The sequence below is a fragment of the Heteronotia binoei genome, chromosome 2 (genome assembly GCF_032191835.1).
Source record: "Heteronotia binoei isolate CCM8104 ecotype False Entrance Well chromosome 2, APGP_CSIRO_Hbin_v1, whole genome shotgun sequence".
In the NCBI taxonomy this organism is placed as follows: Eukaryota; Metazoa; Chordata; class Lepidosauria; order Squamata; family Gekkonidae; genus Heteronotia; species Heteronotia binoei.
The window spans coordinates 200,749,196-200,771,249 of NC_083224.1; the positions used below are offsets into that span (position 1 = coordinate 200,749,196).

At 49.9% G+C, this 22,054-nt stretch overlaps 1 protein-coding gene and 1 pseudogene across 1 annotated transcript in view; both read right to left on the reverse strand.

The window, feature by feature from the left end:
- Positions 1-13,687: 13,687 nt before the first annotated feature.
- Positions 13,688-13,812, reverse strand: LOC132567842 (U2 spliceosomal RNA; annotated as a pseudogene).
- A 6,104-nt stretch (positions 13,813-19,916) lies between these two features.
- Positions 19,917-22,054, reverse strand: part of PIP5K1C (phosphatidylinositol-4-phosphate 5-kinase type 1 gamma) — a 92,718-nt gene continuing 90,580 nt past the window's right edge. The window contains exons 18-19 of the mRNA XM_060232845.1: positions 21,388-21,471; positions 19,917-19,929 (exon numbers count right to left, since the gene is read on the reverse strand). Coding sequence (XP_060088828.1) covers positions 19,927-19,929; positions 21,388-21,471 — 87 coding nt within the window. The 3' untranslated portion in view covers positions 19,917-19,926. The remainder of the gene's footprint in view (positions 19,930-21,387; positions 21,472-22,054) is intronic.

Genomic DNA, 22,054 nt, shown 5'->3' on the forward strand with positions numbered 1-22,054 from the left:
TTGACTGAGGGGTGACATGATCGAGGTTTACAAGATTATGCATGGGATAGAGAAGGTAGAGAAAGAAGCACTTTTCTCCTTTTCTCACAATATGAGAACTCGTGGACACTTCATGAAATTGCTGAGCAGTCAGGTTAGAATGGATAAAAGGAAGTCCTTCACCCAAAGGGTGATTAACACGTGGAATTCACTGCCACAGGAAGTGGTGGCGTGACCGGCTACCAGGACCACACAGGAAATGTTGCACAACGAAAAACCTCTCTCCGTGCAAAAATTACAAAGCAACTAGACCAGTATATGTCAACACTCTGCATTCAGTATCAAATTCAAAATGCAATATAAATAACACGTTTATACAAATCATGAGAAACCATACAAAAATTCACCATCCACAAAACAGTAGGAACAAGAGTGTTTTGTGGATGGTGAATTTTTGTATGGTTTCTCATGATCTGTATAGGCATATTATCTATATTGAATTTTGAATTTGATACTGAATACAGGGTGTTGACATAGACTGGTCTAGTTGCTTTGTAATTTTTGCACAGAGAGAGGTTTTTTGTTGTGACAGGAGGTGGTGGCAGCTGCAAGCGTAGACATCTTCAAGAGGGGATTGGATAAACATCTGGAGCAGAAGTCCATCTGTGGCTATTAGCCACAGTGTATTGTTGGAACTCTGTTTGGAGCAAGTGATGCTCTGCATTCTTGGTGCTTGGGGTGGGGCACAGTGGGAGGGCCTCTAGTGTCCTGGCCTCACTGATGGACCTCCTGATGGTGCCTGCGTCTCTCCCAAGTGATCCAGGGAACTGGGTGAAGGAAGTTCTGGCTCTTTCCTTCATTCCCAGGGGACCAGGAGGGGGCGGCAGCCTTAACCCATAGAAGGAAGAGCAGCTTGGCTCAGTAGCTCTGCTGTGTGATTGAGAGAGCCTGGCAAAGCAAGCTCTGCCTTCCCCCTTCCTTCACAAGGGAGGAGCCTCAGCCAACAGAGAAAAGAGAGGTTTTGCTCTGTAGCTGCTGTGCGGCTGAGCAAGCCTTGAAAAGCAAGCTGTGATGCAGAAGGAAGCAAAAGAGTGGGAGAAGGAAGTAGACGACAGCCAGTTGCTTGGGGGCCTGATTCGGCCCCTGGGCCACATATTTGACACCCCTGATCTAATCCAACCCCCTGCACAATGCAGGAAATTCACAAATACCTCCCCCTACGTTCACAGGATCTGCATTGCTGCCAGATGGCCATCTAGTGTTTGTAAAAAAACCTCCAAGGAAGGAGAGCCCACCACCTCCTGAGGAAGCCTGCCTTCACGCAGAACCCGCTAATGGTAGCCAATGGTGAACAATTTTTCTTGGTGGTGTTATAGAAAAAGACAAATATCTAGTCTGGGAATGCAAGAATATCACTCTGTACATTCCCAGGGACTGAGGACACTTCCTTGCTTCCTGAGAGCCAGTTTGGTGTAGTGGTTAAGTGCACGAACTCTTATCTGGGAGAACCGGGTTTGATTCCCCCCTCCTCCACTTGCACCTGCTGGAATGGCCTTGGGTCAGCCATAGCTCTCACAGAGCTCTCTCAGCCTCACCTGCCTCACAGGGTGTCTGTGGGGGGAGGGAGGAAGAGAAAAATTGTAGGCCGCTCTGAGCCTCTGTCCTTGAAAGGGCAACTTCTGGGAGAGCTCTCTCAGCCCCACCAGCCTCATAGGGTGTCTGTTGTGGGGGAGGAAGGGAAAGGAGATGGTAGGCCACTCTGAGACTCTGTCCTTGAAAAGGCAGCTGATGTGAGAGCTCTCTCAGTCCCACCCACCTCACAGGGTGTCTGTTGTGGGGGGAGAAGATAAATAGGTTGCTTACCTGTAACTGATGATCTTTGAGTGGTCACCTGTCCAGTCCCACACTTGGGTTCGATGTCTTGCACGAATCCGACCTCGGTGATTTTTCAAAGCAGCATCAGCGTCTCTTTTCTTTGGCGGCCCTCCCTTCTGGGTCCGGCCAGAAGTGGTCACTGCGCATGACCGGATCCGGAGGGAGGACCATCCTCCCACTCAGTTTCTTCTAGCCACCACTGGCCAGTGCATCTGGATTAATTTGACAAGTGTGCAAGCAGTGGGGAAGGCTGGGTGGGTCATGTGTGACTGCACAGGTGACCACTCGAAGATCATTTACAGGTAAGTAACCTGTTTATCTTCTTCGTGGTCCCTGTGCAGTCCCACACTTGGGTGAATAGCGAGCTATAGTATCGGATGGCGGGTGCCGGCCATAGCGACAGAGGGCTGTAAGAGATAGATGTTAGCACGGGGCCTTATTTCGGATGTGCTCACCTGGTGTCCCAGTCACGGTATCATTGCAGGATGGACTGGAGGATGGAGCGGCCGAAGGATGCATCCTTCCGTGCCCGGATGTCCAGGGAGTAGTGTCTCATGAACGTCAACTGGGATAACCATGTGGCAGCCGCGCAGACATCTTCCATTGGAGTCCCGTGGAGGAACGCTGAGGAGGTGGCGACTGCCCTCGTGGAGTGCACCCGCAGCGCATCAGGTAAGGGTTGCTTACCTGTCCGCCGACGGGAGTTTTGTCCGGCACTTCGAGCACCTTTTAAAGAAGGTGGTGGTCCCTTTCCTGTCTGCCAGGATTGGAGGGTGGGGAAGGGGGGAAACACTCATGAGAAAAAAGGTTGAAACTTCGTTTGTTTTAGGATGACGAAGAAGGAAGAACGATGAAGATGGAGACAAAGAAGAACGACGAGAGGAGGAGGAGAAGGAAGAATCGAAACTTGAAATGCTGAACTAGGTAAATGAGGTCCGTACAGGGCGACGGCAAAAAAAGAAACTGAGTGGGAGGGCGGTCCTCCCCTCTGGATCCGGTCATGTGCAGTGAACACTGCTGGCTGGACCCAGATGGAAGAGGGCCGCCAAAGAAAAGAGGTGCCGGCGCTGCTGTGAAAAATCACCAAGGTCGGATTTGTGCAGGGCATCGAACCCAAGTGTGGGACTGCACAGGGACCACAAAGAACATATAGGAGATTGTAAGCCGCTCTGAGACTCTGTCCTTGAAAGGGCAGCTTCTGGGAGAGCTCTCTCAGACCCACCCACCTCACAGGGTGTCTGTTGTGGGGGAGGAAGGGAAAGGAGATTGTAGGCCTCTCTGAGACTCTCTCCTTGAAAGGGCAGCTTCTGGGAGAGCTCTCTCAGCCCCACCTGCCTCACAGGGTGTCTGTTGTGGGGCAGGAAGGGAAAGGAGATTGTAGGCCGCTCTGAGACTCTGTCCTTGAAAGGGCAGCTTCTGGGAGAGCTCTCTCAGCCCCACCTCCCTCACAGGGTGTCTGTTGTGGGGGAGGAAGGGAAAGGAGATTGTAGGCCGCTCTGAGACTCTGTCCTTGAAAGAGCAACTTCTGGGAGAGCTCTCTCAGCCCCACCCACCTCACAGGGTGTCTGTTGCGGGGCAGGAAGGGAAAGGAGATTGTAGGCCTCTCTCAGACTCTGTCCTTGAAAGGGCAGCTTCTGGGAGAGCTCTCTCAGCCCCACCCGCCTCACAGGGTGTCTGTTGTGGGGGAGGAAGGGAAAGGAGATTGTAGGCCGCTCTGAGACTCTGTCCTTGAAAGAGCAACTTCTGGGAGAGCTCTCTCAGCCCCACCCACCTCACAGGGTGTCTGTTGCGGGGCAGGAAGGGAAAGGAGATTGTAGGCCTCTCTGAGACTCTGTCCTTGAAAGGGCAGCTTCTGGGAGAGCTCTCTCAGCCCCACCTGCCTCACAGGGTGTCTGTTGTGGGGGAGGAAGAGAAAGGAGATTGTGAGCCGCTCTGAGACTCTGACATTCAGAGTGGAGGGCGGAATAGAAATCCAATGTCGTCATCTTCCTTCCTTCCTTCCTCCCTCCCTCCTTCCTGGAGCTCAGGCATGCAGTTCTCCCCTCCCATTTCATGCTCTCAGCCACTCCCCTACCAAGGCTGCTCACTGAAAAGAGAGCGATGGGCCCACTGAGGCAGCATCCTGGCTTTAGAGAGTGTTGAACCTGGGTCTCGCCCAGCCTCCTTTCAACCATGACACCTTTTCTGCTTTCGTTTCCCCTTCCATCCAAGCAGCTCGGGGCTGCGTGCGAGTGTGAGGCAGGCACAGATCTTACATTCACCTGGGGATAAGGCAGTGGGCTGCTGTCATCACCCACTGGCGTCGTACGAGGAACCCGCCGCAGAGATGCTCCCCGTTCAGCTGGATGGAAGCCATGAAGGGCGAAGAATGGGGCTTGGCTTCTTTGCCGCCAATGACCCAGCTCCTGAAACCACCAGCACCAAACCAAAGACCTGCAGGAGGGGCAAAAAGGAGTGAGCCGCCTGGGGCAGAAGTTAGGATGACCAGAGAAGCAACAGTGGAACTGGCAGCAAGTTTCTTTTGGCCTTTCAAATATGGTACAGAATCCTCTCAGGGCTTGTTTTGCAGCAGGACCTCCGTTGCATATTAGGCCACACCCCCTTGATGTAGCCAATCCTCCTGGTTGGCCCTGGAAGCTCTTGGAGGACTGGCTACAAAAGATGGGTGTGGCCTAATATGCAAATGAGTTCCTGGTACAAAAAAAACCCCAAAAAGCCCTACTCCTCTTCACTGGCTATTCTTCTAAGTTGGTCAAGATGATCTATCTCCAGTTGGACAAAAGATCAAGCTCCTTTCTCCCCCCTGGCAGAAAAACCCACAACAGACTTGCAAAGACTAGCAAGATAAATTGGCCCTGTACAGACCTTCTGTTTCTCCCTCTTCGCTCCTTCCCCCTCCTGCCAGCCTCCCTTCCCTCCATTTCCCAGATTTTTTTCTTCTGTCCAGGCCCTGAATTCAGCAGCTCACAGGAACGCATCTCCTGAACCTTTCTGAGGGTTCCCCCTCCCTCCTTCTCCCCACCTGCCTTGTCCATTGAATAGGAGGTGCAGCTGCATAACAATCCCTGGATTAGGAGAGTGGGCAGCCAGCCAACCACCAGGGCCTTTGCCACACCCCCAGAAGCCCTCATTAACCCCTGGAGAAGCCCATGCCACCCTTTCTCCACTTCTTATGTGATTTTGGGTGGTGGGTGGCTTGCTGGCCTTTTGACTGGGGGGGAGGCCAAGGAGAGCCCCAGGTGAGCGAGGCCTGCTTGGGCTGGCTGGATCTCAAGCAGGCCTTGCTCACCCGGGGCTCTCTTTTTTTGCATTGGGTCGATTTGGCTGGGGGGGGGGAGCATATGCTAATGAGATAAGCTAATGAACTCCACCTATTTTTCTACAAAATGACCCCTGCTTCTATCTAATATCCTTTCCTCCTTCTAAATTTGCTTTCCCCTTCTCCTGCCCGTTAGGTTTGACAGTCTGGAATTAGGGGACCTCTCTAGACTAGAGATCTGTTCTCATGAAGAAAATGGCTGCTTTGGAGGGTGGACTCTACGGCGGTCTTTTTGTTAAAAAAAAAAAAAAAAAAAGGTCCAAGAGCTCACTAGCACAACTCATTTGCATATGCCCTGACATCACTTGAAGGTGTACTAAATTATATCAGCTCCAGCATCTACCTTAAAATGCTTCTTGAATTAGAATTGTCGTAAGAAAACCTTACTTCCATCATACTTTTAAAATTTCTTTCCCCTTTGTAGCCGTGAAAACATCGTGATGCAACGTCACCTCAGAGTCAGAAACAACTGGTGCTTGCACAGGGGACAAGTGTTCCCTCTAGGCTGAATTAACGTGAGCTAGCTCACAGATTTTTAGCCTCCGGCTCACACATTTTTGCCTTAGCTCAGGAAGGATGAACCCAGAGTACACTAATTAATGCAGAAGCTCAAAAAGTAGAATTTTTGCTCCCAGGACATTGCAGCTTAGAGGGAACATTGTGGGGGACTACCTTTTATGTGGCCACAGTGGCATGATGAAGATTTCCATCTGTCTGCTTTATATGTTTTGGTTATTTTCTCTTTTTTTGTGTGGGGGGAAATATCAGAACATATATCTTAAGAGTTCAGCAAAATTCTCCCAGAGGGGTTTGAACAATGGAGCCGAGAAGCAAGTATTTTTTTTGGGGGGGGGGGGAGTAAGAAACAAAGAGCACAATAAAATTTAGACGTTCTGGAGCTCTGCTCCTGTGAGCTCCTGCCCAAAATGAGGCCCTATTTTATTTAGCCCCAGGTCCTTCTCTTTCCCAAAGCCCACCCTTCCTAGGGTACACCCCAAAATCTCCTGGAATTTCCAGGTACTGGCAAACTCCACTGTGGTCCCCTGCTTGGTCTTCCCTTCATCTGTTCTTTCCGCCCAACATTTTCCTCCCCCTCTCCATAGTCTCTCCCTCCTTTTCTGCGCCTTTCCACTCCTGCCCAGTGCGGCAAAGGAAGATTAGTGGGGAAGGTAAGCTATAGTCAGCTCTGACCTCCCCTCACACCTGCTTGAGACGATCTTGCTGCCATGTTGGTCTGTGTACCACCTAGGGTTGTTGTGGCAACCCAACACCCCATCCAAACTAATCTCTTTTCCCTACAATGTCCGCAGACACACAAATTGTGTTCAGTTTTGGGCACCACATTTTAAGAAGGATATAGACAAGCTGGAACGGGTCCAGAGGAGGGCGACGAAGGGGGTGAGGGGTCTGGAGACCAAGTTCTATGAAGAAAGGTTGAAGGAACTGGGCGTGTTTAGCCTGGAGAGGAGGCAGCTAAGAGGTGATCTGATCACCATCTTCAAGTACTTGAAGGGCTGCCGTATAGAGGATGGTGTGGAATTGTTTTCTGTGGCCCCGGAAGGTAGGACCAGAACCAATGGGTTGAAATTATATCAAGAGTTTCCAGCTCAACCGTTAGAGCAGTTCCTCAGTGGAACAGGCTTCCTCGGGAGGTGGTGAGCTCATATATGAACATATATGAAGCTGCCTTATACTGAATCAGACCCCTGGTCCATTGAAGTCAATATTGTCTACTCAGACTGGCAGCGGCTTTTCAGGGTCTCAAGCTGAGGTTTTTCATGCCTATTTGCCTGGACTCTTTTTAGTTGGAGCTGCTGGGGATTGAACCTGGGACCTTCTGCTTGCCAAGCAGATGCTCTACCACTGAGCTACTGTCCTGGATGGATTCTTTGAACCACATAGTGGGGCCGCCTGCAGCTGTTAGAGATATAATTTTAGGCAAGGGAGAAATTCTAGCAGGAGCTCCTTTGCATATTAGGCTGCACCCCCTGATGTAGCCAATCCTCCAAGAGCTTACAAAAAAGATCCTTGTAAGCTCTTGGAGGATTGGCTACATCAGGGGCGCGTGGCCTAATATGCAAAGGAGCTCCTGCTAGAATTCCACCCCTGATTTTAGGTAGCTTGGACTGCAAAAAATAAAATCACATTCAGAAACAAAAATCACGTAACGCCCCATCTCAGCCTTATGTGCTTCTTTGAGTCAAATGAACTGGCAGATTTTATATTCTCACATGGAGATTTCATCGAATATTTCGCTTCTGCAGCATCCAGTGCAACTGGCACCCACCTCAGTACTCTGCACCACCTAATTCCCGGCTGAGCTGGCCACACATTCCCTGTTCAAATGACACTTTCTGGTCTCTCCCGTTGCCTGAGATTTTTGAGAACCAGTTTGGTGTAATGGTTAAGTGTGCGGACTCTTATCTGGGAGAACCAGGTTTGATTCCCCACTCCTCCACTTGCACCTGCTGGCATGGCCTTGGCTCAGCCATAGCTCTCTTATCTGGGAGAACCGGGTTTGATTCCCCACTCCTCCACTTGCAGCTGCTGGAATGGCCTTGGGTCCGCCAGAGCTCTCTTATCTGGGAGAACCAGGTTTGATTCCCCACTCCTCCACTTGCGGCTGCTGGAATGGCCTTGGGTCAGCCAGAGCTCTCTTATCTGGGAGAACCAGGTTTGATTCCCCACTCCTCCACTTGCAGCTGCTGGAATGGCCTTGGGTCAGCCATAGCTCTTGCAGGAGTTGTTCTTGTAAGGGCAGCTGCTGTCAGAGCTCTCTCAGCCCCACCCGCCTCACAGGGGAAGAAGATAAAGGAGACTGTAAGCCGCTGAGACTCTGATTCAGAGAGAAAGGCGGGGTATAAATCTGCAGTCGTCTTCTTCCTCTTCCCCTTTCCCCACCACTAATTGTTTATACCTATACTAAAATCCATCTTGATGAATGCTGGTGCTATTGAAAGCTTGCCCTCCCAAATTTCTGATAGTTTTGTTGATCCCCAGTTCAAAATCTCATGAGACGTCTGGTGGAAATAAATACAAGAGAAGAAACATTCGCTTTACCTGAATGGAGGCAGGCCAGCAGCAGAAACAGCGAAGAGGCCATGGGGGCAGAGCCGAAGCTGAGTCAGAGGATGTGAGGAAGGAGAAGAGAGGCTTTACCCAGAGGCAGAATGGGAACGGAACTGGGGACTTCAGGATCCTTCCATCCAGCATAGAGACTTTGAGCAAGGCATTTCTTAAACAGGCCTCAGCCAATGTGGTTTTACTGGCTGGTGCTCATGTAATTTGTTCCTCAAACCGTCCTGGCCAAAGAGGAAGGACCAACGGCCTGCTAGTTTTGACCTGTCTGGGGAAGGGCGGAGGTGTAGGTGAGGGGGAACACAGCTATCATCGGTTTAAACCATTTCTATGCTTCCTATCAGGGCTTTTTTTGAGCAGGGATGCAGAGGAGCGCAGTTCCGGCTGGCTTGGTGTTAGGGGGTGTGGCCTAATATGCAAATGAGTCGGTGCTGGGATTTTTCGACAAAAAGCCCTGCTCCCTATCAAAAAGGTATCCGAAGGGGAAAACTAAAAAGTCAATAGCAGCATAAAATAGCTTCAGAAGGGAAGTTGTGTTATTCTGCAAGTTCCAGGGTTGCCAATCCCCAGGCGGCGGCAGGGGATTCCCCTGGTTTGGAGGCCCTCATCGGAAAGTGGGGGGGGGGGAATGTCTGCTGGGCACTCCATTATGCCCTATCTGCAGGTATCTGGGGCCCTGGGGGGGGCTGTTTTTTTTTAGATAGAAGCACCAGATTTTCAGCATAGCATCCAGTAACTCTCCCTGAAATACCCTCCAACTTTCAAAAGGATCGGACCGGGGGGTCCAATCCTTTGAGCCCCCAAAGAAAGTACCCCTATCCTTCATCATTTCCAATGGAGGGAAGGCATTTAAAAGGTGTGCGGTCCCTTTAAATGTGATGGCCAGAACTCCCTTTGGAGTTCATTTATGCTTGTCACACCCTTGCTCCTGGCTCCACCCCCAATGTCTCCTGGCTCCACCCCCAAAGTCCCCAGATAAAGGGCAGGAAGAGCCAGCAACAGAGAACCAAAGCCCCCTCCCTCCCTCCGACACAGCAGGGCAGAAGTGGAGATCTCAGCCCTTGTATCCCCACTAGAAGGCACCAGAGGGGTGAAGAATACTTGCCAAGGAAGCAAAATGTAACCAGCTTGATTAGAGCCAAGGGGAAATGCTTGGGAGGTGGGGGGGGGGGGAGGCAGTGGCAGAAAACTAGCATCTGTATCATGAAAAGAATCCCATGTCCCTATCCAGACAGGGCTTTTTTGAGCAGGAATGCACAGGAACACAGTTCCTGCCGGCTTGGTGTCAGGTAAAAGGCAAAGGTAGTCCCCTGTGCAAGCACCAGTCGTTTCCGACTCTGGGGTGATGTCGCATTGCAATGTTTTCACGGCAGACTTTTTACGGGGTGGTTTGCCATTGCCTTCCTTCCCCAGTCCTCTACATTTTTCCCTCAGCAAGCTGGGGACTCTTTACCAACCTTGGAAGGATGGAAGGTTGAGTCAACCTTGAGCCGGCTATCTGAACCCAGCTTCCACCGGGATTGAACTCAGGTCGTGAGCTGAGCTTAGGACTGCAGTGTTACCACTCTGCGCCATGGGGTCAGGTGTGGCCTAATATGCAAATGAGTTCTTGCTGGGCTCTTGCTACAAAAAATCCCTGAGCGAAAGAATGGTGCCACCAGGGGGTGTGGCCTAATATGCAAATAAGTTCCTGCTGGGTTTCCCCCCCCCCTTACAAGAAAAAAGCCCTGGGTGTGTGTTTATTGTTCTGAATTTGGGGATGAGCTCCAGTTGTGCAATCTCACACTGTAATTTCCCTTTGAAATTTCTTTGTTTGATCACTGCCACTCTTAGGTCAGCAATCGAATGTCCGGGAAGATAAATACGTTCTCCCGTTGTTGTTTTTTGTGTTGCGGTTTTTAATGCCAGATTTATGTCCACTTGTTCTTTTGTGTAGGGCCTGGCCTCGATGTAGAGAGCAAAAAGGCATTTCTGATATTTGACAGCATAAAATAGAAACAGCAAAAAATGGGGGCGGGGAGGGGGTGGAAAAGAGATCCAGACTTCAAGATGTGGTGAAAGTTCATCAAGGGCAATGAAGCAGAAGGAAAGTACGGCCTGCTGTCAATACTAGAAAAAAGACTGAATTTCATCTGCTTCTCAGTTTGATTAGACTGGCCCCCCTTTTATTTCTCCATTGTGAAAAATCAGCCAGTTGAGTCCTTACCTTGGCTTCCTTTTCTGTTATTTCATTCTTTTTAATCCTGATAGACATGGTGAAGACCGCGTTCTGCAGGTAAAACTGCCCTTGCGCCCCATCCTGAAGGCACAAGAAAGCTGGGTACCAAGCAATGTCCCCTCTAAGCTGGGGAGTCTTGTGAGTAGAAATCCTACTTGGTGAGGCTACCAGCATTAAAATTGTGAGCTGCTGCATAAATTAGTTTGCTCTGGGGCCATTTTTTGGCGAGCCAGAGGCTAAAAAACGGCAAGCTAGCTCACGCTAACTCAGCTTAGAGGGAACACTGGTCCCAAGATGGCTTGGGTTGATGTTGGAGAGGTTACACCACCTGGGCTTTGTCCACCTATTTTAAAAGCGAAGTGTGACACACACACACACCCCTTCCCCAGGGCTCAATGAGGTGGCTTAAAAGCAAAAATTGAAAATACACAATACAAATACGCGATAACCCTTCCATCCCAGGAAAAAAAAGCCTGCTACTCACACCCATAAAAGCTTTGGCAAATGAAAGAGCACACAATGTCTTCTTAAAACCCCCCTAGATATGGCGCCCACCTCACTTCCGAGAGACCATTCCATAGGGCAGGAGTGTCAAATTTGCGGCCTAGGGTTCCCGTGAGGCCCTCGAGCAACTGGCTGCCATCTGCTTCCTTCTCCCTCTCTCTTGCTTCCTTCTGCAATATCAGCTTTCAAGACTTGCACAGGAACTACAGAGCAAAGCCTATATGTTCTCCATTGGCTGAGACTCCTCTCTCGAGGAGGAAGGGGAGGGAGAGCTTGCTTTGCCAGGCTCTCTCAATTACACGGCAGAGCTACTGAGCCAAGCCTCTCTTCCCTCTATTGGCTGAGTTCCCTGGGGAAGAAAGGAAAGAGACAGAGATTCCTTCGCCCAGTTCCCTGGATCCCGTGGGAGAGTTACAAAGAAAGCACTGTTTAAAACCAATGAGTGATAATGTTTTAAGCATGTTTTAAGAGATTTTTTTTAAACCTTTAATTGTCTGGGTCTTTTATGAAGTTTACGACTCTGCTACCTAATCTTAAATAGGTACACACATGGCCCAGCCCAACACGGCCCGGCCGGACAAGGTCTCATTTATGTCAGATCCGGCCCTCATAACAAATGAGTTTGACACCCCAGCCATAGGGTGAGGGAGAAAGTGGAAAAAAGCATTAACTGATGCAGGAAGGGGGACGGCACCCTCAGCTTAGTGTGAGACAAGCCCTAAAAACCTCATTAGGCCTTGAAAGTGGTACCTGGGCTATCTGAGACCCGAGATTGACCATAGAATACCCCCATTCGTTTCCATTCCACATTAGGCCATCTTGTAAAACTTAACCCTTTTTGGACAAAGAAGACGGTTTTGGCCAGGCCTCCTATTGGTCATGGAAATTCAGAGCCAGAAAATATTCTTTTAGAAATTGGCTGGACAGAACAAGTAGCTAAAATCAAGCTGGCTACAATAACAACTTTGTGAGTAATTGCAAGAATAGAGATTGCTAAGTGGAAACATAAGAAAGGGCTTTCAATACACAATTGGTGTGACTCTATTTGGAACTGCTTTATGTTGGGGGAAATGGATTATTCGACAGACGTTCAAAATTTTGAAGTATATTGTAAAAATTTTCAAGCAACCTGGTTTCCTATTGTTAAGTTCTTGCAAGATAAGGAAAATGTTTCTTCTAATATACATTATCAAGAGCTATTGCATTTTTAGACTTAGGGAACTCTAGAAAAAGATATGTCCTGGACTTTTCTCTATGTGTTGTACTTGGTTATGGATATTCACACTGATTTCTGGCTTAGTTTTGTATTGTTTTGTTGTATAGGTATGATCAAATATTTAATAATTTTTAAAAAAAAAAACACCAAGGAAATTCAGAGACATGACTTGATGCTCGAGGGGTGGGACTATAACCTCTCCTTAAATTTCACTTAAGAAGGGTACTTCGTAGGGCCTGCAAGGAGCTATTCCACTGGGCTTACGGCTGAGGCAGCGGCTGTCCTATTCCAGCTATTATTCCATCAGCCGGCCTCCCTTGCGGTGACATTGTGTCTTACTACAGCGCTATCCTGCTATTACTACCATCATTTAATCTGGGCCTATAATTCCTTACCTTGTATGATATGCCCTTCCCGCCTATGGTACACTTTCATTTTTTTATTGTTTCTATTTTTAATTTTAATGTACTGTTTTAACTCTGAACTGTAGGTTTTTATTGTTGCTACTGTATGTTGCGATCCACCCTGAGCCTGTTTATGGGAAAGGGCAGAATATAAGCCTACTAAATAAATAATTAATTAATTTAAAAATACATACCGTAGTGGTCTGGAGCTTAGTTCTCTACAGTTTTCCAATATTAATGTTCCATTTCAGGTTTCCATAGATACCTGCATTTTTAAAAATGCAAAAGCAATTGTGTGCTTTGAGAGTATCCGAACTATGCCTACCTCTCCATTACCCATTTAGTGTTAAGAAAACTTTTCTTTTCTTCAAGACACTTGGAAATCACTTACGAAGGTAGTACTGAAGGGGAGGGGGGAAACTTTAGTATAAATCTTATATTACCAACATACAATTCCAGATATTAGAGGATTTATGAAGCATGCCAGCTTTGATTGTGAATAGGGATGTATTCACTAAGGAATAACCTAATCAAAAATAGCACTGGTAAGTTTGGAAGAGAAAGATATGATCATTTTCAGTTGGGATTAACAGCTTTCAAGATTTGTGCAAGTTTAAATCTTTTTTGTGGGGGGGAGACACACTGCTGCTCCACCATCTGAAAAAGTCTGAACCTGGATCGGAGCTGCACTGCATGAAGGGGACTGTAGTCTTGCTAGAGCATTGTAAATGATTTGTTACCAGGGGTCATTTTGCATATACCACATACCCCCTGATATCACCAGAAAAAGTACTGAATTATATCAGCTCAGCATCTACCTTAAAATGAATTATGATCATCCTAAGAAAACCTTACTCTCATCATACTTTTAAAATTGCTTTCTCTTGTGTGGCCATAGTGGCATGAGGAAGATTTCCGTCTGTCTGCTTGATATGCTTTGGTTATTTTCCCATTTTTTGTGAGGGGAAATATTAGAAAGTTTGTCAAATCTTAAGAATTCAGCAAAATTCTCAAAGGGGGGTTGAATGATGGAGCCCAGAAGCAAGTTTTTTTTTGGGGGGGGGGGGCACAATAAAAAGAGCACAATAAAATTTAGAGGCTCCTGTAAGCTCCTGCCCAAAATGAGGCCTCTTTGTTATGTATTTCATATACAAATCAAATATTAAACTGATCAGAACTGGTGCTACTCTTGATCTTTGCCAAAAGGCCCAGGATCCATGCCCTGCTTTCTCAAAGGCAGGAAGATGACCAAGGGGGTCTAAGGGACATCAGCCTCTTCTCAAAGTGCCCCCCCCTCCAGCAGGAGCAGAATCTCACCTAAGCAGAATGAGAGAAGCAAGTAAGCATGATACTGTGCGGGGGGGAGAGGGGGCATTTTGCATGCCTTGTTCTTTAATTGTGCAATTCAGTTTCCTTGAATTGTTTGTCCACCGAATCATAGAGTTGGAATTTTACTGGCTGTTTTGCTTTGCAATCCACTGAACTGGAACAAGATGATGTGCAGTAAGCCAGAAATTGCTGCATTTCACCAACACACACCTGGAGAACTCACTCCTGCCCAGGGAAAATGCAGAAACACAGTCCCTAGGTTTCTAAAAACTTACCCAACTAAGACTTGAGGAGGTCCAGGTTCAAATCCCCGTTCTTCTATGAAGTCCAGTGAGTATCCTTTGGGCCTGTCGCCTACCTCTCAGGGGTGTTGTAAGGATAAATGGAGGCGGGGACAACAACGTATGTGCTGTAGGTCAATGTCAGGTTGGGACAAAAGAATGAAACAATTTGGAAACACACTAGACTTCTGTGAAAATGTATCTCTGTACTGAGAAGCTGGTGCTGTACAAAGTTTAATCAATAAACCCATTAGCCAACTTGGGGTGGGGGTGGGGAAACAACCTAACAAGAGTTTGTAGAGTCTTTCGGGATCAAGTGCCGTGTTCTACTGGAGAAAGTTTTCCTTCCAGACGTTTCGTTCTCAGCTGCGGAGAACATCCTCAGTGGTGTTGCAGTCGGAGCAGGCGCTCAGACCTTCTTGGCTGCTGTGCATTGAGTGGGGCCAGGGCTGCTGGAGAGCTGCTATTTGTAGGCTGGAGGGGGTGTGATGAAAGGGCAATTGTTTTGTGGATGTGCCCATTGTTTGGTGGGGCATCCTGGAAGGGTAGTGATAAGGAAACTGGCTGTTGAATGTGACCATTGTTCTGTGTTAATTGCTGGGAAGGTTGGAAGGGGTTTGAAGATAAGGAAGATGGTTGTTGACTGTGCTGATTGTTCTGTGGACTTTGCTGGTTGTTCTGAGACTTTCTGCAATTTATAGTCTGTAGGGTGTTTTGCAGAGCTGGGTACCAAGATTGGTGGATGAAAATGCCTTCTTCCTTTCTGTTAAAATTGTGCTGGTGTTTGTAAATCTCAATAGCTGAGGATGTTCTCCGCAGCTGAGAACGAAACGTCTGGAAGGAAAACTTTCTCCAGTAGAACACGGCACTTGATCCCGAAAGATTCTACAAACCCTAATGATGTTACCAGCCGTGAAAACCTGAATTCTTTGATAATAAACCCATTAGCCAACTCGGGGTGGGGGGGGGCGGGAAACAACCTAACAAGAGCTTAACAGTGAACAAAGAAAGAACCCAGAACCAACAATGCTTTATCATCCTATTTTATTAGACATTTCCAAAAATAAAGAAGAGAACAGGATTCCAAAAAGGAAAGAGTTGCATACAAGAATGTTTTGCTTTGTCTGCAAGATTTGATACTGGAAGTAGGAAGCCACACAGCACTGGCTTCTAAGAGTCTCCGTTTCCATCTTTTGGGAAGGGGGGGACCCAAGGTCAGAGGTCACTTACTACCAGGCAAGAGGAGGGAAAAGGGGGAATTCTCTTAAATAAAGCGGGGGGGGGGGGAGAAGGCAGGAGAAGAGGAGCACACTCGAGGCAGTTCAGTCCCAAATGGATCAACAAGGATTTGAGTCGTCCATCTACCGGCGGCTCATTCGACGTAACAGAGGCAGGCTGGAGAACGACACAACGCGGCGAGTGGCGAAGCGAGAAAGCGGGCTTGCCAAGCGGGGTGGCTTCAAGATTCACAGAACAGGAACAAGAGATTCACAGGGAGGCGGGAGAAGAAACGCAATGGGGAGGAAAGGATCGGATGCAAGCTGAGAAAAGAGTCCTTGCTCCCCCCGGAGACTGGAGCATTCTTGGCAAGTCCTCTCTCGAAGAAGCGAATAGTTAAATAAATACAATAAAAATGAATGGTGTGTATGAAGACTGGGGCCTTTTCCTTTTCCAGGAGGCATTCAACAAGGCGGGGGGTGGGGTGGGGATACAAGTCGCCACACATTTCAAAAACGTATTTACAAGAAAGGGGGAAGAGGGGGAAAAGTGAGAAAAAATATTTATCTGGGTCCTTCCAATTAGGGCTTCTTTCCCAGGGTAAGGCAATTAAATTAACTAGGCTTTTTAAATATTTTATATTATATACACACACACACACACATATATACATACATACATATAAATAAGATATATACACACACACTTTAAATTGCTTCTGGTTTCACATCAAAGACTACGTTGTGCTCACACTGCTACATCATTAGCTGCAATTTACACTTTTCTAAGAGGTCGGGGGACCCAAACACAAAAGCATTTCTGACTAAACAAAATGAGGGGAAAGTATGGAAGCTACCAACATCGGAGGGGTTTTCCCCCCCACATTAGGACGGATTACGCCACCATCCCAAACGTCTATACATTCTTTGTACGAGAGCACGCAACATGGAGCATGGATGTTTAAAAAGTGACCTTTTTTTAAAAAAATCAGAAACTGTATCTAATGCAGGTTGGGTCAAACTGAGATGCACTTCTGTTGGCCTGAGTAGGAGAGATGGGGGAGGGGGGTGGGAAACGGCGGTATCCAACGGAAGGTTCTTGAAACGGAGGGGAAGAGATCAAACCCAGCTTAGCAAGGCCGCAGCAGAGACGCTCAGGAAAAACAGACCAAGCTCAGCCCCCTCAGAGAACCTGCCCGCCCGGCCTCCAAAGGGCAACGGACTGGTCTCCTGTCTGAGGTTCCAGTCTCACAGTGGGCATCCAAAAGGGGCAAAGGGGGGGGAGATGTAGCGGCATGACTAGCTGGCCACCGCAAAGGAAGGAGCAGAGGCCCCTGGGGTCATAGTGAAACACGGGCCGGCACCTCTGCAGACGCAGGAAGCGTCGCTCTTGCGACACGAGCCACGGCGGTGAGCAAAACGCGTTTTTTCCTTCTCTCACCACCGAAGCAGGTTCTGCTTTTGGGAGAGCAGCAGAGAACCGCATGATGCAAGGAAGACAACGGGCCTGTTTTCTGGAGTCGCCTCCACTTGGCAGTACCCCTGCGGGCCAGTGCGTGGCCTTAGAAAGCGCCTCATCCCGCAAAGGGAAGAAGTCTGGGTGTGCTGAGCCAACTGGTCTTCATCTCCCCTTTCCCTGTACCACCCTGTCCACCCCCACCCCCTGCCATGGCTTGGTGGACCGATCGGGATCTTCCCTACAGTTCAGGTAGGACAGTGCTTTGAGGAGAAGGAAAGTGAGTGCGCCTTTGAGGGCCTGTGCGGCTGACCGATGGGGGCAGGAGCAGGGAACTGTGACAACTCCGAGGATGAAGTGGCAACCTTCCTGCACCCAGTTCTAAGAGCCTGGCTTCTTTCAGGAGTGAATTCTTGTTTCTTGCACCTGGTGAATGAAAGAGGGGAAAGAGCAAAAGAGGACCTGCTGCTCCAATGTACACGCCGGGGGAGGGGGGGGGAGCTGAACCAGCTATGTGGGTCGATGCTCACTGCTGGCCTTCTGCCCACAAAGGACCACGATGCCCAGCCCCGACTGCTCTCCCCAATCTGTCTCCCCCTGCCAACTCTGAACTGTGCAGAAGGAAACCAGACAGTCCCCATAGCTCTAGCTGAATAAGACTGAGTCGGGGCGGGAGCAGAAGAAGGGGGTGCTGTGGAGACTAGCAGATGCCGAGGCGTTTGAATCTCTCCACTGCCCGCCTTCCCAGGCAAAGTCCGGTTTTCTGCAGGGCGGGGGGGGGGGGGGGCGGCAGCAGCCGTCCAAGCTGGACTATTGGAAAACAAGGTTGTAATGCTGGTTTGAGAAATCTGCAAAGTGGCATTCATGCAGTCCCTTTGCGTCTGATTCCGGAGAGGCCTCAGCTGGACTCGAAAGTCTCAACTCTGGCTCTTAAAGAGAAGCAGTTAAGATGCCGGCTCAGCTGGGGGGGGGGGGGCGGAAAGGGGCTCAAGAGAGGATGACTTCCGTGTTTCTCCTTCCGGAGTTTCAGGGAAGGAATGCTGTGGGGTGAATAGTCCCCCCCCCCGCCCCTGCCACACACACAAACACACACTCTCCTCCCTGGCTATCTCCTGCACCCTTTCTTAAAACACAAGGACAGCTACAAGCAGAAAGACCGGAAAGAAGTTAAGTCTGACCTCCGCTCTATCCGATAGATGGATGCTCGTAAACAGGGCACGACCAAAGGAATCAAGCAATGTCTTTTTTTTCCATGGGAAGTGTTCCCTCTAGGAGAGGCAAACGTTCCAAGAGAGGAGATTCTCCTCCTGCACCCCCCCCCCACATTCTGCAAGGAAGTCCACACGAGCCGGAATCTCAACACCCAAAGGAAGAGAGGGAGGAGGAGAGCCAGGATCCAGCTCACAGGCAACTTTATTTTTGGAGGGGTGGGGGGGACTTAACCATCCAGCCTCTGGCAAGATCAGGTCTAGCTGATGCAGACCTGATAAGGAGGCCTTTTGTTTCTATCCAGCTGTGCTTTGGAGAAGGGCTCCCACCCCCTGAAAGAACACCTGTTCAGGCAAAGACTGTGACTCTTGCTGAACACGTCTTGAACGAGAGGGAAAAGAATGAAGAGCTACAGCTGGGAAGTTACATCCTGGACTGTGACGGCGCCAGTGTTTCTGGGGGCAGGGAGAAGAGAGGAAAAGGGTGTAACTGCGGACCGTTCTGGCCTGCATTTTGCCTTGCTAGGACAGAAGTGGAAACCGATCTGAACCAGACCCTACCGACTTTCAGTGACTGGGACTAAAAACCCTTCCGTTTCCCCATCTGGACAGATCACCAGCCCCCAGGAACGGAAACAGCAGGCTGCTCAGAAAACGTTTTTTTTTAAAGCTGCCAAAGACTCAAAACTGGCCTCCCACTGTGTCTGGCGAAGAGACGCGAGGAGACCATCAGCTCTTTCTGCTGCCAGACGTCCTGTGATTTACAACCCCGAATGCAGGCTTTGTGGCCGAGGGGGAGCTGGCCCGTTGTCTTCCAGAAGAGGCAAATCCACAGCAGCTTCTAAGCCAGTCCGCCCTGCACCACTGCAGTGTGCTCAGAGAGCCCCAGAAAGCAAGACGGCCACAGCAGGCAACGTGGGTCTCAAAGCGGGCCAATGAGTTTTGTGGAAAGTGTTTTTGTGGTTCAGGAATTTGAAGCGGTGACGAAGCTGCGGTACTTTCAACGCCCTCTGCCAGCACGCATACCATCCAAGGCCAGTCCAAGAACAGACAGCTTTTCTTCCTTGCCACCTGATCGCTGAGCGGTCAAGCCAGACAGAATATCTGTGCTTCCCCCCCCCCGCAGAGAGCGCCGCACTTGATTCCTACCCGCCCTCCGGTCTGCTCTGAAGTCCAGTCAACACTCCCAAAGGTCTTAGCGGGGTTGAGCGACGTTGCCTGCTGTTTTCTCTCATGCAGGGAAACAGAGGCGTGGGGCAGCTTATCGATTTGCCCGAGGCGACGTGCCTTTCGACGGTGGGAGCCGCCCCGACAGATGGCCGCCGCTTGCTTCTCCTTCTCCAAGCAAAGGCTGACCCCCGCCCCCCGAGTCTCGTCTGCTTGACCGAGTATACCAACACAAGCCATCCTCCAAAATGTACAGAAACCTAAAGGGCTTCCCCCCCTCTCCTTAAAAACATAAGCATGCTGTGTTTGTCCAAAAATAAGCAAAATACATGACCGAGGGGGAGGGGGGTTCACAGTATCACATACAAATAAGGTAGCTACTGTAGTGCGCTTTGGAAAAGAAATTGGGGAGGGGGAGAATGATTGGTCACTACCCGGAATTCGAGGGCGCTCCCAGATTCGGATGTCCCCGCTGGTTGCGGGTCACTTCTTGGAAGGAGGCGAGAGAAAGGAAGTCTCTTTAAGCGTTTAGGAGACGGAGCTGCTGCCCTCGCTGACGCCACGAGCTCCTTCCCCCCTTTCCGGAACGGCAGCTGCAGGGTCGGCCAAGAGGAGTCCGTCCACCAGCATCAGTGGGAGCTCTCGTCGGGGGCGGGGTTTGGGATTGCATAGAAGTTACTGGAAAGAAAGAAAGAAAGGCTCCTGAGGGGGGCAACGAGGCAGCTCCTTGCCAGCCTTTACCCTCGCGAAAGGGTGCGAACCGGAGGCCGAAAGGATGTGCCAAGAGTCAGCCATGCCAGGAGGGTTCTCTCATGCCAGGACGTGCTCAACTGCAAAGGACCCAGGGGTGGGATTCTAGCGGGAGCTCCTTTGCATATTAGGCCACACACCCCCGATGGAGCCAATCCTCCAAGAGCTAACCAGGCTCTGTTTTGTAAGCTTCTTGGAGGATTGGCTACATCACAGGGGTGTGGCCTAATATGCAAAGGAGATCCTGCTAGAATTCCACCCCTGAAAAGACCTGCTCACCAACCCAGTCCTAGGAGAGTCATGGGGTAACAAATGCAAAGGATGGCATCGTCAGTTCCTAGAGAAAGCCATGCTGGGGCCAAGGTCTGGCAATGCCCCCCTTCCTGATCCCCGTAATTCCTGATGGGTGGGGACACTTGCTCAGAAGCATGTGACCAAGGGCGTGCTGACCGCACCTAAAGTGAAGCGTGGAACCCCCCAGGGGGATGTTAAAAAGCTGCCCAGTGGGGACACGCAGGGTTAGGAAAATCCAGGTTTGCGGGAAAAACACAAATTCTTTAAAACCACCCCAAACAATATAAGGGCTGTATACACAAGCACAGATATTTTGGGATGGGCAGGGGGAAGGGTCTGGGTGGCATACGAGATCAACATAGCGACCCCAGATGCTCTGAGAAAGGAGGATGTTGGCTTTGCCCTGCCGGGCTTTTCCTACTCCCAGCCTGTGCCATGCAGGAAGGCAGCTAGGAAGGGGATCCGGGAAGACCAGGAAGAGCTAGGGGGAAGCAGGCAGTACAGTGTGGAACCGGAGGAGAGGACCGAAGGGGGGGGGGGGGGCGGTGAGGAACAAAGAAAGAAAACTGAGCCGGGACAGACCAGGTGAGCTGGACTTGCATCAGGATGGGAGAAAGCCGGGCCAGTGGGGGAGCGGGACTCTCTTCCCCTACAAGTTTCCCCTCTGGGCTATCCTAGTTCAGGAGCTCCAAGGTACTGGAAAAGATCCCGCAGCCAAGCCTTGGCGCATGGCCAGCCCTGACTGTCACGGACAAGGATGCTTCTTGTAAACGGCAGCGTGTCCCCCACTCGTCCTGTCCGGAATCAAGACCCTCCATGGCAAATTGGCCTCTGCTCCACCCATCAGGAATCACTCGGCACGGAGCTATCCTGAACAGTCAGGATCAGGCCATCTCTGCACATGCTCGGAAGTCCTCCACATACCTTCAAGCTCAGCCCCATCCCCCAAAACATAAAACAAGGAACGCCTCCCATAATCCACTGGGGCTCGCATGCAACGTCACCTGCTGGCCAGGGGAGGAGGGACTGAATTCAACTCATGCTCCCCCCCTCCCGAGACAAACGAGCCATTCAAAAAAAAAAAAAACTTACTGTATCACTCTCCTCATCGGAGACTGAATGGACTTGAGGGCTATAATGGAGAGGAGAATATACCCAGCTCCTCTCATCTGTCGGCTGCAAAGCAGGAAGCGAGAGAAGCAGGGAGGAGAAAAAAAGAAAATGAGAGATGATAGCAGGACACCGATGAGAGGAGAGAGAGAGAAAAGGGGGAGAAGACGACAGGACAGGGTAGAGAAGCCCCCTTGCTCGCTCCTCGGTACATACCTGAGCCGTTCAGAAGGGCCCCAGGGTCGGAATCTGCTGGGCTAAGAGAAAGGCCGCTCCCCTGAGCGCTTTCCCAAAGGAAAGGAGGCCAAGTCGCATGGGTCACCTTTCTTCTGGTTAATGCAATGCCAAAGAAAACTGGGTTGGGCATGCACGGGGGGATTCTCTTTGCTTACTCGACAGGCTCTACGGCAACAACAATCATCTAAGGGGGGGGGGATCTAGCAGAAGCTGGGATTGATGGAGGGCAGAATGGTACATATCCTTCCCCCCCCCCCCCATGGACAGATGCCCTACTGCTAGTTTCATCTCCTGCCTACATAGAGCAGGAATGACCCTTCAAACCACAGAGAAGTCACCGACGTTCTGTGTTTTGCAGACAAGACTGCCTCAGCCACTCACTAACCCTAGGATCCAGCTGACAACATACAAG